At 37.2% G+C, this 17,460-nt stretch overlaps 3 protein-coding genes across 3 annotated transcripts; 1 reads left to right on the forward strand and 2 right to left on the reverse strand.

Annotated features, from left to right (window-relative positions):
- Window positions 1-4,815: 4,815 nt before the first annotated feature.
- LOC140009335 (purine-uracil permease NCS1-like) lies at window positions 4,816-6,959 on the reverse strand. Its single transcript, XM_072054529.1, has one exon. The coding sequence runs from the start codon at window positions 6,846-6,848 to the stop codon at window positions 5,079-5,081; it is 1,770 nt and encodes a 589-aa protein (XP_071910630.1). The 5' UTR covers window positions 6,849-6,959; the 3' UTR covers window positions 4,816-5,078.
- A 1,078-nt stretch (window positions 6,960-8,037) lies between these two features.
- LOC113694939 (purine-uracil permease NCS1-like) lies at window positions 8,038-10,176 on the reverse strand. Its single transcript, XM_027213861.2, has one exon. It carries the CDS (start codon window positions 9,922-9,924, stop codon window positions 8,374-8,376), a length of 1,551 nt encoding a protein of 516 aa, XP_027069662.2. The 5' UTR covers window positions 9,925-10,176; the 3' UTR covers window positions 8,038-8,373.
- Window positions 10,177-12,491: 2,315 nt separating this feature from the next.
- On the forward strand, window positions 12,492-13,569 carry LOC113695719 (uncharacterized). Its single transcript, XM_072056383.1, has 2 exons — window positions 12,492-12,677; window positions 12,778-13,569. Exons 1-2 carry the CDS (start codon window positions 12,646-12,648, stop codon window positions 13,556-13,558), a joined length of 813 nt encoding a protein of 270 aa, XP_071912484.1. The 5' UTR covers window positions 12,492-12,645; the 3' UTR covers window positions 13,559-13,569.
- The last annotated feature ends 3,891 nt before the right edge of the window (window positions 13,570-17,460 follow it).

The following is a 17,460-nucleotide window of genomic DNA, read 5'->3' on the forward strand; positions in this document are numbered from 1 at the left end:
TCCAAATCTCTTCTTCCGTCTTCGTCATCACAAGCTTTTTGCCATTATTGTATGCTAGTGACTTCAAAGTATTTGATTCATTCAGCATTTACAGCGTTCTGGGATTTACGGATTTCCTAGAAGCCACACTAATTTATCCAGTCGCGCGCCATTTCTGACCCGCCTGTTGCCATACCAACGGCTCCATCAAATCAAATGACGCCCCAGTAAGTAGTAGTTTCATTGCCGAGTAGCACGAGAATAAGTTCAAGATTAAGAGTCTATTTGGATAGCTATTTTATGAAGTTTTTATTAAAAAAAAAAATGTATTGTAACGATTTGATATATATGCGAGATAAAAACGTGATTTAATTTGATATATGTAAGATAAAAAGATGATTTGAAAATAAGTTCAATGTAAAAATTTTTGGAAAAAAAATGGCAATTCAAATAAGATAACGTTTCAAATTATTGGGCTGAGTAACATTTTTTTTCATTCATATGTATGATTGCATGTATGGATTATTCTAACATGTGCTCTTAATTTTGTCTACCATTCCCCATATTTATTTATTTTTTAATTAATGTTATATTTTAATTGCATTTATATACTTTTTTTATTTAATTTTATCTACCTTCTCTTATATTTATTTACTTTTTTTAATTAATCTTATATATTTCAAAAAATATAACACACTAAAATATATTTTAACGGTGCCCACCGGTCGACAAAACCGCGTCTGTATATGCCACCAGAGTGGCCTTCGATTCTTTTGCCTACTTAATACGGCACGAAAAAAGCCAGGACAAAATTTCCCACCCAGTACATAGCATTTCCTGATTTCCGGAATAACAAAATCTTGAATAGATTCTCTATTACAGATGTCGCAATGCTGTCCAAAGCTTTCTTGCTTATGGATGAATGAACTAATAACTATGTATGGATTCATTCAAGGAAGAAAGGGAGGATGTTACCAACTTCAGTTAGATCCTCAAAATAAAATGGTATCCAGAGATTTCCTTCTTTTTTTTTTTGGCTTTCTTCCTTTCTATTTCAGTTATTTCCATTGGCGGCTTTTACAATAACTCGAAAAACCGAACATTGAAGTTAAACTAATAAACTGGCTGATCAGTTGAAGGGATGGTATTGGTTGTTGTTGCAGTTGCGTCCCGGGCACTTCGAAATTGGAAGATCACGGGGTCAGTGACAACGTCAAAGGAACCGACCTAGCTCCCAATAAAAATTCCCTCGGAACAGGTTTTCAAAAACAGCTCATGGAATATGTTGCAGAATTGTGTGTTCTCTCCATTGACCCATTAGTTGTATCTACAAGTTTGAAATCCTTTCTAAGATCAAAAGGTTTACAAAATTTTTCCTCATCCATATAGTGGCATCTCGAATTGAAATCAAACCAGCACTAATATGTGGAAGTTCTGTTTATCCCCCCCTCCTCTTTCTCGTCTTTGTGTGTAAAACATGCAAGGTCAACTACTGCATATAACTTGAAGTTAAATATTTTCGGATGAAATTGATTTTGGATCATGGTTTTCATTATTTAACATATTCTATACATGCCCAAAAATTATTAATGTAAGAGCTTATTAATTAGATTGAGTTCTAGTTATTTATCCTCCCGCCGGCCTTCCACAAAAAAAGGATAGTGCTGTAGTGAGTTGAATCAAAAACTCTAGTCCTCATAATTAGGGGTGCGCAATGAATTCAAAATCGGTAAATCGGAAGTTTAAATTCGAAATTTTTCGAAATTTTGGCATAAGAATTATCAATCAAATTCGATTTCGAATTCGATAAATTCCGATTTCGAATTCGATTCGGAATTCGATAAATTCCGATTTCACCGAATTCGGAAGCCTTTTCTTTCTTCTTTTTTCATTTTTTAAAAACAACTTCTCATAATTTATTCTTTTTGCTCTTTTTGGTAAAACAACTTCTCACCGAATTCGGGCAGAATTAGGTTATGTTCTTTTTGTCCTTTTTGGAGTTTGGTTTTGCTAGACGTATTGTTATTATGTTATAATATAAATTTTATATTACATATATTATAAAAAAATATTATATTATATATATATTATAAAACAAATTTGAAATCGAATACCGATTTCAATTTCAAAAATTTCATTACCGAATTCGAACCGATTTTGCATATTTCGAAATTGAAAAAATTGATTTGCATCCTGAATTACCAATTTCGAAAATTCGAGTTCGGTCGATAAATCGAAATTTTTCGATTTTGCACACTCCTACTCATAACCACCCCACCTCCCTGCATGAGCCAAAGGAGCATGGACTCAGTCTGCTTCCTTAGATGTGGAGAAACATTGGAGTATTATATTCTAGAAACATTGTGGACTTTGAGGATTAGGGCATTGCCTATTGAATTTATTAGGATTTGACTTTGAGCTTCCCAACTAATTTCCAAGCTTACATTGCATTCATTGCAGCAAATTAGATTAGGAAGTAACTCTCGAGATTTTATATCCATTTGATTTGATAACACTGCAGATGGAAAAAAAAAATAATACAGTAACTTTCAAGATTTCCAAACTGAAATGCGACAAAAAAGCAAAGAAAATAGTCTCAACTTTACCAAGCATCACCGCGTAAAAGACCTCAAATTTTTGAGAATTGAGTTTTCAAAAAAAAAAAAAAAATTCATTTGAACAATATTCCAATCAGCTAGTTTTGTTCCTTGAAGAACACGGGTGCATTATTAAACTTTCAAGTCTGATTAGTACCCTTACGTTATTAATATTTTAGGGTTACATTTGACGCACGGGATACGTATAATAATACGTTCAATCCTAATGCAAAATACATATATAGTCTCCTCTGAAAACAAAGTGAGCCCTTTTAAGCTTTGGATCATTAATCTGTTAATTTCAGTGGAATGAGCTGTGAGTTTGTACCATTGAAGGACTATATATATGGAGGTGCCATTGCCAATTGCCAATTGCCAAGTCAATCCAACTCAACCCATACGCCACACACTGTGTGTGTGTGTGAATATATATATATATGATATATATATAATAAAGAAAGATGATGATGTGCGGTTGGGGTGATGCCAAGCTGGTCATTTATCCCACACAACCTTTTGCTGCCGTGTCATTTCCTTTTGTTTCTTCTTCTCAATTCATTGCATTGTTTTGAGTTGGACGTCAGCCTACCATTATTGCATCTACAGCCTATGTAATTCCTATTATTCAATGCTTTTCCCGGGTTCCCATCTCATTTTTCCTCTCTGGCTCTGCGGCTATCCATCGAGGACAGTTTCCTCCTCCTCTTTGTTTGTTTGTTTGTTGGTTTTCCTTTTGAATTGAAAGTTGAAACCCACAAAAGCAAGAGGTAAATGATGTGTTAGTTTGCCTAATAAACATCTCTTCTGTCCGAGTTTTTTTTTCTGTATGTTCCATCACACGGCTTGGTCAACCAGCTTTGTTTAGGCATTTTCTTTACTGCATTAACTAGTACATGATATTTGTCACATTTATTTAATAAGGAGTATTTAAAAAGTTTTAGTTGCTGTTGACAATTTATAATCCAGCGCGATGTGTTACTTTACTGATTCTAGTTAAAAATCATAAGCAGAATAGTTTCTTGTTGTTGGGACTCTTGAATCTTTTGAAGCTCAACATCTGCCATGGCAGGTTGGATTGGGACTCTTGAATCGTAAAGGGATTGGGACTGTTTTGTTGTTCGCGAATGGAATCCATGGCAGGTTGGAATTTTTCTTATTGGAATTGTTCTTGGAGTAAGACATCAGAGTAGAGCAAAACCCTCCAGAGTGCAAAAATACAAATGTACGAGGAATTAATTACCTAATTCAGCATGATCTCACTTGCTTCACTACATTTTGTCTGTCTGCGAGTGCATTGCAGCTGTCCAACCAGGTTTAGAAATTTAAATTAGCACTTTCTTAAGCTGTTAATAGTGTTGAACTTACCAAACTAAGGGTGCATTTAATAAAACTTGAGTCTGAACTTAAAATCTAAATTCGTTAAGTGACTAATATTTTAAGTATTAAATTTGATACATTTTTTTAAATATATATCACGTTAAGTGATAAGTGAATAACTTATCATTAATTTTTTGAAACAAGTTTTGCTAGAAAATTCAGTGACGTATAAGTATTGCGACTTAATTAATTCATATATTCTATTTTTTGTTATCAAATGCGTCTGAATATGTTAACATCTGAACTTATTAACTTTAAGTGTTGAATTGAATTATCAAACAGAGCGTCTAAATATGGGGGAAAAAAAGGTGGTGCCACTATTTGCAGGGGAATATGATGAGATTCGTTGATTTTTTCTTTCCCTTTTTTATTGACAGGAGATTCGCATTTGTTGACGCATCAAAAAGTTATTGAAAGGATAAAAAAAAAAAATTAATCTCAAGACACTTTCAAAAATTTTTTAATCATTAACATCAGTAGCTGGGCTCTGAGAAACTTTTACGGGCCTGGCACACTGCGACTAAGAAATGATTTGCTCCCACGTTCCAGTCAAACAATACAAATTCCTCCTAACTGGACGACCCAGCTTCAGATGTAGCTGCTCATGCAAGTTTGGGATGACCAATCACTTAGTTGGACTTGGACGTGTTACATAATTGAAGTTTCTGATCCGACAAATCGTCAGAGGCTGGATGCGGCTCATTATACTGAGAGGCCCATTTTTACTTCCAATGGGAAAAATTGGCCTTATGGGCCATGCAAACTTAGCAAGTCACCCTTTTAGACCTCATCTTTTCGGTTCGATGGTGTTTTTCATAATTCCAAAGCACAGCAACTCAAGAGCATAGAAATTATTAAGCCATTAATCTTAACTCTTGAGTATATGCCCAAATTATTATATAATTTTTCTTTGGTAAGCTCATTTGTTGCATAATTCCGTATCCAAGGGGGTTGGATGCAGCGGTTTTACATGGTACAAATTTGGATCATTGAACGATCACAAGAAGATTTGAACTCCTTTGTTGCGGCAAATTTAAGGTGCACTTGAAACCATGCACGCTGTATAAAACCTATTGCCTACTTCCCTTAGAAATAAGAGAAAAAAAAACATATTTATTAGGCAGACTAGGATGTAGATGATACTAGGGGGTCCATGGACGCATCGTTGTTCTCTTTTCCCTTCAAACATGACAAAATACAGTAGAGAATTCCAGCAGAAAAGAAGCTGAAAAACCAAGCATTGTTGTAAACAAGAACCAGTGATTCTGGAACTGAGCTCAAAATCCCAACCTTCTGCAAGAATCCTGGGACTACTGGCAAAATCCCAAGAACCAGAGCCGTCATTGCAGCCAAGTTGAATCCGCCCGAGTAATAATATGCACCCCGAGGATCCAATGTGTAGAGTTGCTTAATACTTAAATTAGTTTTCTGAACAAGATAATAATCTGCTAACAGAATGGCCCCAATCGGTCCTAGAAGTGCAGAGTAGCCAACTAGCCATGTGTAAACAAAGCTCTCACTAGACTTGAGAAGTCTCCAGGGCTGGAATGCAATTCCAAGAACTGCAGTGAGCAATGCACCTCGTCTGAAGGTAAATCTTGAAGGGCTCAGGTTGACTAGCGCATTGGCAGGGGCCACAACGTTAGCAGCAATGTTGGTTGTGATGGTTGCTAGGCTGATGCCAAAAATAGAAAGGATCATCGTCCAGAGCCCTCCAATTTCGCCCAGCAATTGAATTGGATTGGAGATGACGTGGCCGAAAATGGCTTTAGTTGATGAAGTTACTGCTAAGCCAACGAATGTGAATGCACCCATGAAAATTGGAAGCCCTGCTTGGCCTATGATCTGATCAGTTTGACACTTTGCATATCGGGTGAAATCAGGGATGTTCAGGGCAAGCGTAGCCCAGAAACTTATGTTTGCAGTCAGTGAAGGAAAGAAGAGTGCCCAAAATTCTGAAGATGACAGCCTTGAAGATAGAGAGAGCATGTGACCAAATCCGCCGGCGTTGATATAGGACCATGCAAGAAGGCAAGAGGTGAGCACGATCAGAATCGGAGCAGAGTACTTTTCCAGCTCCCGAATACCGTCGATTCCATTCCAAACAATTGCCAATTGTACGAGCCAGAATACAATAAAACAAGAAAATTCAACAACCGAAGTGCCGAGCCAAGGCAAAGTTTGTGATAAGGCTGATTGTTTAACAGCCTCCGGCAATAAAAGGAAAATTGCCTCACCTCCAATCCATGATTCAATCCCGTACCAACCACAACCGACCAATGCTCTGAGCAGAGTTGGAATATGGGCTCCGCGAATCCCAAAGGAAGATCTAGCCAAGACAGGGAATGATATGCCGTAACGCGTGCCAGGGTGGCCTGTGAGAATTAGCGGAACTAATAGAATTATGTTGGCTGCAACAACTGTCGCAATGCCCTGCCACCAGGCCATTCCGAGGTCAACAAGGCTTCCGGCGAGATAGTAGGATGGGACTCCCACCACAAGGCCAATCCACAAGGTGGCCATTTCCAATCCAGAAAAAGTCCGCTGACCGGAGGCTGTTGGCTTGAGATCATCATTGGTTAGAGTTGGATCAGGGGCAAGAACGTCAAACTCGGGACTACACTGGGGTTGACTTGTTGCCATGGTTAAAATGGCGGGGGGACATATCCCACTCTGGAGGATACTGGTGTTGGGATGATAAGCTTCACTTCTGTCGGAAATGGACAGTTGAGTTGGTGCGGGAGTTTGGTTTGTGTTGAAGGGGTGATCCCTTCTGCGATTTGCGAAAGTTGCTGGGCTATTTGGGATGCCATGGCGTTGACGGTGGTGGAGGTGGTGGGGATGGGGATGGGGATGGGGATGTAGACGGAGGCTGAAGCATTTGGACGAAACCATTGCTGACTTGTCAAAAAGATTCCGCAGGTGGGAGAATCTATTGGGCTAACGTATCCCTCTCTAGTCTCTACGTCAATGGGTTTTGGGATAAGCTAACGGGTGGTGGCGGATCTGTTTCGTCACCAGTGATACTAATTGGCTAAAGCTCTGGCATAGTTATAAGGTTTTTATTTAGGGATAATTTCAGAAACCTCCCCTGAGATTTCTAATAATTTCACTGAGCTCCCTAAATTTTGAAAAATTACACATACCTCCCTTGATTTGATAGTTTTACTAACAAAACTTTAACATAATATTGATATGGTCAAATTTTTAAATGAATACCCAAAAATGCCCATGTATAATGAATTTTAATTTACTTCCCTATAAAATTATAAGATTATCTAATGTAATTATAAGAAAAATGTGCTGAATTGCTCATGTCCATACCTACTATTTGATAAACAACTATAATAATAATTTTATCATTATGATAGGATATACTTGATGGTATTTTATTATAGATCTAGATTTATAAGATATAAATAAAATGTTGAAATAATTGATTCAGAGTTTATGAATTTTTTGAATAGTAGGATTGTCATAATTTAGTAGTGATTTTGAGCAATTTTTTTTATTTATTGTTAATTCTAATACCAAAAATAGAAAACAAAGAATAGCAAAAAACATGGGATTACGTATAAAGTTAACTCATAAAAAAATCATTATTTCAACATTTGGTTACAATAGAAACTAGAGATAATAATGGTAATTTTACAATTTTATTGACAAAAAATTAAAATAAAAAGGAAGAAGAAGAACAAAGGACGAAAAAATAATTTTAAAATCATTCTAAATATACGCATACCAAATAAGTAAATTTCATTAAAATATTTAAGGGTAGTATTGTCATTTTAAATGATAAAGGGAGGTATGTGTAATTTTTCAAATTTCAGGAAGGTTTAGTGAAATTATCAGAAACCTCATCTGCAACACATTTCACACACCATTCTTACACCAATTCTTCAAAGCTACTTCTCTCTCTAGCTTGAAGAATCCTCCTCCCTCTCTCTACAAACAAGTTCTTAGTTTTTATATTTTAGTTTTTAGATCAAACAAAGGAGCTTGAAAATGAGAAAGACAACTATGGAGATCATCTAAAAATGAATAATGAAGTGGATTTTATTGGATTCGCATCCAATTATGCACGAATATAATATTGGTATTGGTATAGAATAATTTGACTTTTACGCTACAGAGCTCTATTTTACATTACTTTTACTATTCTGCCACGAGCTAGTCCAACTATTTAATTGCACATATAAGATTAAAAGATGAACTGTCGGGAATCTGCAATAGATAAAAACTCTCTCTATCCTTTTTCTTTTTTTTTGTGGGGTGTTAGGGGGTTGTGAGATAAGAGAGTATCAAAAAGAGGTCATAGCTGTATTAGATTGAACGCCATGATCTTTTTTTCTCTTGAAGGATAATGTGCACAAATTGTTTTGCTACAGATTACATGCAAATGCCAACAGTGTTGTTAACTCTAGGGACTGGACTTGGGAGGCATGAGAGGTTCTAGCCCATCTTTACTTTGTTTTCCCTTGAACAGTGAAATGATGCAGTAGAGAATTCCAGCAGAAAAGAACCCGAAAAACCAAGAATTATCGTAAATTAAAGCCAATGGATGTGGGACTGATCTCAAAAGCCCAACCTCGTGGAGAAAACCTGGAATCACCGGCAGAATCCCCAGAACCAAAGCTGTCATTGCTGCTAAGTTATATCCACCTGAATACCAATATGTCCCGCTAGGATTCAGTGAGTACAGTTGCTTGATACTCAAATTTCTATTCTGAATGAGATAAAAATCTGCCAAGACTACGCCCCCAACGGGTCCTAGCAAAGCAGAGTAGCCGACTAACCAGGTGTAAACAAAGCTCTCACTCGATCCAAAGACCCTCCATGGTTGGAAGGCAATTCCAAGAACTGCCGTCAGCAGAGCCCCCCTTCTAAAGGTAAACGTTGAAGGACTTAGATTGACTAGCGCATTTGCAGGAGCAACGACATTAGCGGCGATGTTGGTTGTGACTGTCGCAAGGCTTATGCCTAGAACAGCAACAATCTTGGTCCAGAATCCGCCGCCAATTTCACCCAGAAGTTGAATCGGGTTGGAGATCACGCGGCCAAATATCACTTCAGTTGATGAAGTTACTGCCAGGCCCACAAATGAAAATGCACCCATAAAAATTGGGAGCCCTGCTTGTCCTATGATCTGATCTTTTTGGCTCTTGGCGTACCGGGTGAAATCAGGAACGTTAAGCGCTAGAGTAGCCCACAAGCTTATATTTGCTGTCAATGATGGAAAGAAAAGAGACCAAAACTCTGAAGGTGAGAGCCTCGAAGATAAGGAGAGCATGCGGCCGAATCCACCAGCCTGGATATAAGACCAAACGAGAAGGCAAGAGACGAATATGATTAGAACTGGAGCAGCGTACTTTTCCAGCTTCCGGATCCCATCAATCCCGTTCCAAAAGATGGCCAGTTGTGCTAGCCAAAATACTATGAAACAACCAAATTCAAGGGGGGAAGTGCCTAACCAGGGCAAAGCTTTTGACAAGGCCGATTCTTTGGCAGTTTGAGGTATGAGAAGAAAGATTCCCTGACCTCCAATCCATGTTTCAATCCCATACCAACCGCAGGCAATCAGTGATCTAAGAAGAGCGGGGACGTGGGCTCCGCGAATGCCAAAAGATGATCGAGCGAAGACCGGAAATGATATGCCGTAAAGCGTGCCGGCATATCCTGTGAGGATTAACGGGATTAATAAGATCATGTTGGCTAAAACAACGGTGAGAATCCCTTGCCACCACGCCATCCCCAGCTCTACTAAGCTTCCAGCCACGTAGTAGGCCGGCACTCCAACCACGAGTCCCACCCACAAACTGCCCATTTCCAACCAAGAAAAACTGCGCTGGTGGGATGTGGTTGGCTTCAGCTCATCGCTGTAAATCGAATGCTCGGGTTCAGTATCAGCATCAGTATCGTCGAATAGGGGTTGATGAGGAATTGTTGCCATTTGGTCAAATTTTTGGAACATCAGTTGGCTGGGATTAATTTCGGCTGATAGATAAATTGTTCAAAGCTGGGAGACTAGTCATGCTACTGCGTGGTTTTATTATTGCTTGAGCAGGAGAAGATAATGATTGCAGGGGCGGGCCATTAAATTGACTTGAAAAGAATTTTGATGTCCAAAACACGCCAACTAGTGTTGTCAATGAATCGTCTGCCAATAAAAGATTGCAAACAGGTGGGATTCAAACTTGAAACAAAGTATAAAATCCTGCCAATTGGTCCGGCCTTCATCGTCAACATTAATTGTGATTTCATGAAATGTCACCCTAAATACTCTCAGGTTTCCTGTTGTAGCTAGTTTTGTGTTCCTTCAAACATCAGATCACAGTTGAAATGAACTCGCACCGCTCGGAAGGGAAATTGAATAGGATGAATGGAAACCATTATCAGATAAAAATTTTGCTGGATAAGCAAAAATTGAAAAAAATTAAATTAAATTTGGAGCTCTTAGCGCTTAGCAGCTTTATACTTCACAAGCTTTTGGATGAATTTACCATCAAAGCACATGTATAGAATTATCCAGTTAACAGAAGGGAGTTAAGTAAGAATCACATACTAAAATTATAGGAAGAATTTCTTTGTTACGTTTCTTTCCTTAATTTTGTGGCCGTGTGTGCGTGTTTTTTTTTTAAAGGTTCTTAGAAGTTAAACCAGAATAAAAGGCTGATCTAATTATAGGTCCACATTATTCTAAAGAGTCGTGGTGCCAGTGGATTGGGCCTAGCCTTGGAAACTGCACAAAGAGCGATTAGCGTCATACCATGTCCTTTTCTATTGTACTCCAGGTTGCAGCTGGCAAATTGATGCTTGAGCCCATCACAATCCACAATGCTCAGCACGTTCTTTAGGCCTGATCCTGAAGTACGCTTTTTCTCAACTGATAATCCTCGTACTTATAGCTTTTTTTAAAAAAAATTTTGGATTCAATGCACTCCTAACCTTTACTCTCAATTACACTTTACTCCTCTGAACTTATTAAATAAGTACCTTGTCCCATGCTTGACGTTTTAGGATAAAAGTGTCCATTCCATGTTGATTATTTATATATTCCTTTTTTCTTTTTATACTTGTCTCTTTTTTTTTTTGTTACTTTTTAAGTTTTCTCTCTTCTCTATTTACTATCATTATCTATATATTACTTTTAATCTTCTTAAATTTATTATTTATTTATTTGTATCTATTTTACATTTTATAATAAAAAGTAATAATGATCACAAAATTTACGCTATAACAAAAAAAAAATTTTGTTAACAAAATATAATATGTTAGCTATGTAGATAGAATATTTCATTTAAATGAATACACCTAGAGCTTAGAATTAATTGATCATTAATAGCAAAAGTAACGAATAAGCAAATAGTAATAGCATAAAGTTTAATCTATTGTACATGATAAAAAATAAATAAAACACTAGTTACTTTGTTTATCTAGTATGTACTTTTAAATATTAAATAATAACAAATTCTAATTTGGTAATATCTTTTTAAATAGTTAAACTGCTAGTTATATGCCCTTTTGATTATAAGCGGCATATAACAATTTCTCATGTTATATATAGTTTGTCATGAATTTTTCTATTAGTGTAAATAAATAAACTCAAACAAGATAAAATCATAAGTTAAAAAGAAAACTACAATTTGATGACAAGCATTCAATTAAATAGGAAGTTGAAGGAAATAGTTACATGAGGCAGCCAAATCATACAATTCGGATAAGGATAAACGCCAAAATAGGTTTGATGTCTTGCGAGTACTTATGCCCAACAGTCGGAGATTGGCATACGAGAAAATCCATGCATACGGGCATGAGTCGTGAGTCGTCAGCAGCATCCACCTACGAACATGGGTAAATGCAGCGGTGGACGAAAGACTCGATATCACCATGCCATGCCACCGGGTCAAATTTCTTGTTCCTTTGCTAGAAGCCAAGCAAGAGCCTTGGCAAGGCTCCGTGAGAGTAGTTGAACAAACCAACGATGCCTGCGGCCTAGGCTCTAAAATCTAAATTGCTTCCTGTCTGGCCTCTTGCCCGAACATGTAGAATCGCCGGAACCTATTCATTCTCCCCTTTACATCCCTCCACTTGTTCCTGCTTTGACCACATGTATTTCGTCCACCCGCACGCGTCCAAGTATATATATATATAATTATATATAGATATATGTCTTGTCCGACCTCAGTATTTACAGCTCATCTCATAAATGAATTAAGGAAAACAACGTTAAGAAATTATATTATGCCACTTGTAATTTACATGGGATCAGCTCCCCTAATTAGTAAATAAAATAACTCAAATTGTCAAGTCTCACACGCTTTGTTTTAGTGCTTGAAAAAGCTACTACCATTTTAATTGGATGAAATGGTAACAACGCGAATCAATATACAAAAAAGGGAGAATTTGACCACCATATACATATATGTGAAAAATAGTACTGGTAATTAGATTAGATGTCGGGCTGTACATGGGGGTGTAACTAGGCTACCTGTCTACTTGTCCAGTGTCAGACGTATAAAAGGAACCGAATGCATCCATCCAGGCCACTTCCAAAATCAAGTAACCCAAAAAAAACAAGAAAACATAACTCTAAAATCTTAAAGAGTGAGTGTTCCCTCTTGGTTCTAATTAAAACCTAACTTAGACGTAAAGGCTTCAGCTGCACCAAATATGAGGGATTGATATCAAGACGATGATCCATGGAGAGCCTGAATTCACGTCCCGGTACTCCAAATTCCTCCTTCTACACACCCCTGCTGATATCCATGATTGGCGTAATCTCCACTTGCGTAGTTTTAGTAATCTATCACTTCATCTTAATCAGGTACTGCCACAGGAGGACTCCTCAAACCGCCTCCAGTGGCAACGCTGTGGCTCAAGCAGTCCCCGGATCCCCGTCACTACCCTCTGGAGTCGACCACAAACTCCTGGAAACCATCCCGATCATTGCCTACTCATCCACCAAACAACAGGGCGGTGATCATTCTTTGTTTCGCGTGGATCAGAGCGAATGCGTCGTTTGCTTGGGTGCGCTGGAACAAGGAGAAATGGTGCGTTTGTTGCCAAATTGTAGGCACGCTTTCCACGTCCCCTGCATCGACGAATGGTTCGTGGCGCATGCCAGCTGCCCCGTTTGCAGGTCCCCCATTGTCGCCCCGGCGGCGACGGTGAATGACGATATTCCCCCGTCGCCACCTCCGCCGCTGCAAGTGTTTACTTCTTCATCATCGTTTGATGTTGGAAGCAGTAGGGTTGAGTTTCCGGGTCAAGATTATGGTAACGATGCTTCCTCCTCATCGTCATCATCATCATCATCGGGGTCTTTTGGATTGCTTCGGCATTCTGGGTCTTTGGTACTACTGCCTACGGAGAGGGCGTCATCGTCGGCACGTGTAATAACAGGGCTGAAGCGGTCATTGTCAATGGATCAATCTTCTGTGATCATTGAGATGCAGGGGGAGAGCAGTACAGATGATGACGACGCAGCGACGACTACGGTTGGGGCATTTCGATCCGTGAGGCATTTCGATCGTGTCTCCGCAAAATTCCTGAGTTCCTTTTCTCGATTACGTTTGGGGAACAATAATGAAATTCTTCCGTACTGATTCTTTTCATTCTTTCTTTCTTCCTCTCTCTTTTTTTTTTTTTTTCCTTTTTTGGTGTGATTTGTTTAGACATGCTGAATAAATGAATGACGAATCAATTTTGGGAAAAATACGGAATAAGGAATATAGAGCTGGATTTTTTGCCACGGTCTGCCTCCTCCTTCGTTCGTTCTTCTTTTCAATCCAATTCCAAGTGATTGATAGACAGTTTAGAAGGAACTGCTTTTTTATTTTTTCAAAGAAAAAAGGGTGCAAATGTAATACTAGTAGGATTGAGATGTCAAATATCACAAAGGAAATTAAAGAGGTTTAAGAGCAAACTTCTACATATGGTAGTTTGGTTTTATTGTGGGCTAAATTGCCTTAAAAAGAGCGCGTAAAACAAATCTCTGCATTTGGACACATAATAAAGAAGGTGTTATGGACTCGTTGATGGACTGGCATTGGGCTTTCCCACATATATATTAAACCCAACCCGACAAGAAACCCGATAGATAGAAGGATAGGATCAATGAGTCACTAGTTTCCATGCAGTGGATTATTGGTTAAATAGATGAGTATTAACTTAATATTTATAAATATAAAATGGTAATTTTAACATACTTAAAATATCTAATAATGTGCTTTTAGAAAAGTATATAATGAAAATATAAACATTAATAGAAGATTTAACTTCATTTTTGTCATGTTTTTATACAAACAAATAATATAGTCAAATAATGAAACAATCATTTTTTGTCTTTGTTTAAGAATAAAATAAAATTTTAATTATTCAAATTTTGTCAATTTCAAATTTAAAAAGGATTAATTGTATAATAAAAAAGTAAAAAAAGTAAATAGGTTCAATAATAGGTCAAGAGAGTAGCCTCTATATGGTCATGCATGAATCAGGGCTCTCCAATTGAACTTTTATCCAGTTCTATTTGGTTATCATGCAATCTTTAGTGACAAATGGCATCACTTTTATGCAAATATAAATTTTGTCAATAATACAAATAATTTGCAATTATATCAAAATTGTATGAAATTATGTCAAAAATGGTAAGAATTACAACTATTGAATCCAACTAGACAGAATCAACCGGAGAGGCCCCCTCGATCCGTCGCGCATCAATCATTTTTATTTTTATTTTTATTTTTTCCAAGGGTAATGTGACAACGATTGCAGAGCCACAGGTTGTGTAGGAGTTATGTGATACAACAAAACTAACCCCCCAATATATATATATATATATATATATATATATACATGTTTACATTTTTTTAATGAGCAACAAACGACAGTATCGATGATATACCATAATTTAAAGCAATCCTGCACGATACATGCTCATTTGTCAATTCAACTTTCCTATATCCTATCTATGACAGAAATAACACTAAACCGTCCTTTGCAGTCCAAATATATTGCTGATAACTGATGAGTTCGGTAGACATATGGCTCCAATCCAAGTGCAGTAAAGCGGTGAGCCAATTTAGTCGGACTGGCAACCAAAAGAATACAGTTAAGTGGCCCTCAATGGATAGGTCGGCCAGTTCCGGTCATCTGTTTTTACAACAAGGTTCCAGGTTCGACACTCACTTGCTATCATTGCTAGGCATCTTTGGGACGAGTTCTACCCAACTTGAGGGAATTAGTCCGGGTGATTTTGGAATATCTCTCCGGACCATAAAAAAAAGGGAATATAGTTAAGTGAAATTTATATGCTTCGCCACAACATCTTTCAATTAAAAGAAAAAAAATTGATTGCACACACGAAAAGGGCCAGAATAAATACATAACACGGGATGATTGAATCACTGATCAGTGCCTAGGTGGTTGTTAACACTCCTAAAAGTTATGTCCCATTTGTGTCAATTCTTGAGTGGCAGTAATTCAATTGTCTAGTAGATGAGAGATGACGTGAAACGCTTAACCAACTGCATTAAACAAATTAAGTATACCTCTTTCCGTCTTGAATTTGGTGACAATTGTTTTCTTGGAATTGTTTTGAGCGAATATATTTTTGGACGTCGGTGAAGCCACCGACGAGTCCTTTTAGGTTGAGATACTACTCTTTTGGGAGCTGTCATTTTGTAGTACCGATGATTAGTATAGATGCTGCTGTGCTGACTATAAGTTTCCTACCGCATTGTCTTAGCCTATATTTCATAAACGTTTACACAATAGACCGTCTTTTTGTTTGAATAAGAGTTTATTTGGATGATTTATTTAAGATAATTACTATAGCACTTTTTTGTGATGTGATGTTTGTGAAATAAAAAGGTACTTGAAAAAATAAAAAAGTGATTGAAATTTATGAAGTAAATTATTTTGTTTCAAATTATCTCAATCCAAACGTGTTTTTTTGTTTCCCCCGGAGGAGTGATAAGTTACATGAGTATAGTCGTTGTTGGGCAAATCAACAAATTAATCTACAAAAAGAAGACATCTTAAAGACTAAAACTAAAAACATAAAACTAATCAATCAAAAATTTCACTCAACATAAAATCCTTTATTATTAATATTATTACTTTGAAAGATCTAAATTGGTTTAGTACCCCTTGAGAGAGGCTCTTCAACAAATCATATGGGATCCAAAAATATCAACGCTATGACAGAGCCCTGAAACTTGACATTTAAATGGATTGAGAATGACCGCTCAAATTCTTCTGCCCACCGAAAAGCAAAGAGGAACCCTTCAACGGCTCTTCACCAATCAATAAATACGATTGCATGAGGCCCTGGATTGATGTTTCTACTGTTTCATATAAACAATTTCCATTGATTTCCATTGATCTCAGGTTCCCAATGCACTGCACTATTATCTATCCAGAATCCTCAATTTCCTCATCCATTCCCATAGATCTTGGGTTCTCAATAGCCAAACAAAATCATTGACGTCTTCACTAGAGTACGTACTGTCATTAAGCCAACAGCTTCTTTTTTTTTTTTTTTTTTCTCCCTTCCCAGATGGTTGTCAATGCCAATGGGAGGAGGAGGAGGAGCTCGCATACAACCATGATTTAAGTGAAAACTCTAGCAACATACTATTTGATAGCACTGAACCATTACCCTTTTAGGTCGCCTTAACATTGGATCATTAACAATAAACCAACGAAGATCTAATTTGAAATCGGTCACTGTTTTGTCATATCATTTTGTAATTGAAAATTGTTTGATCTTTCAGATCTGAAACTTTCTACCATAATAATGTCCTCACAGGTCGGTCAACTGGCTGCCAGTTAAGACAAATACGGAGGCAATGAATTTCGTCAAATGGGTTAGGTATGGTTTAGTTTGGATTGAAAAAGGTTTATCCAAGCGCTCACGATTAGTACTACAAATTACTGTATTAACTGACTGTGAAATCTTCGCCTCGATTGAAGAGCAAGAAAGCGATACACAAACTCCATTTTAGTCTATCAACCAGACCATTAATTAAAGCATCAAAACTTGAATAAGCTCAGGTCATCCGTCCCACTTTTATTTGAAATTTCACTTAAAACTTCTTTATTGAAACTGACTTTGAAATCAAACCCTCTCGATGGATAAATATAAATATTGATAGTAGTACTCAATTGCAGTCATTCAACCACATCACTGAAGTAGCAAAACCTGAAATTGAAACATAACTTAATTATAAGTGGAAACTGGTGATTATCTATCCTACTTTTATTTAAAATTTCACTTGAATTTCTTATTGAAACTAGTGATTATCCATCCCATTTTTGTTTGAAATTGACCCCAAAAAAAAAAAAAGTGACATAATGACCCCTTTTTGTTTGAAGTGACGAAGTGAAGGTGTGTGAGAAGGAAGTCAACTGAAACCTTTTTTCAGACAAATCAATAGTTTTATACAAAACCAAGGAGCAAATCACGCCTGCCTCAATATTCTGATGCAAAATTTTGAGAAAATCA

Source organism: Coffea arabica, chromosome 6e (genome assembly GCF_036785885.1).
Source record: "Coffea arabica cultivar ET-39 chromosome 6e, Coffea Arabica ET-39 HiFi, whole genome shotgun sequence".
Lineage (NCBI taxonomy): Eukaryota > Viridiplantae > Streptophyta > Magnoliopsida > Gentianales > Rubiaceae > Coffea > Coffea arabica.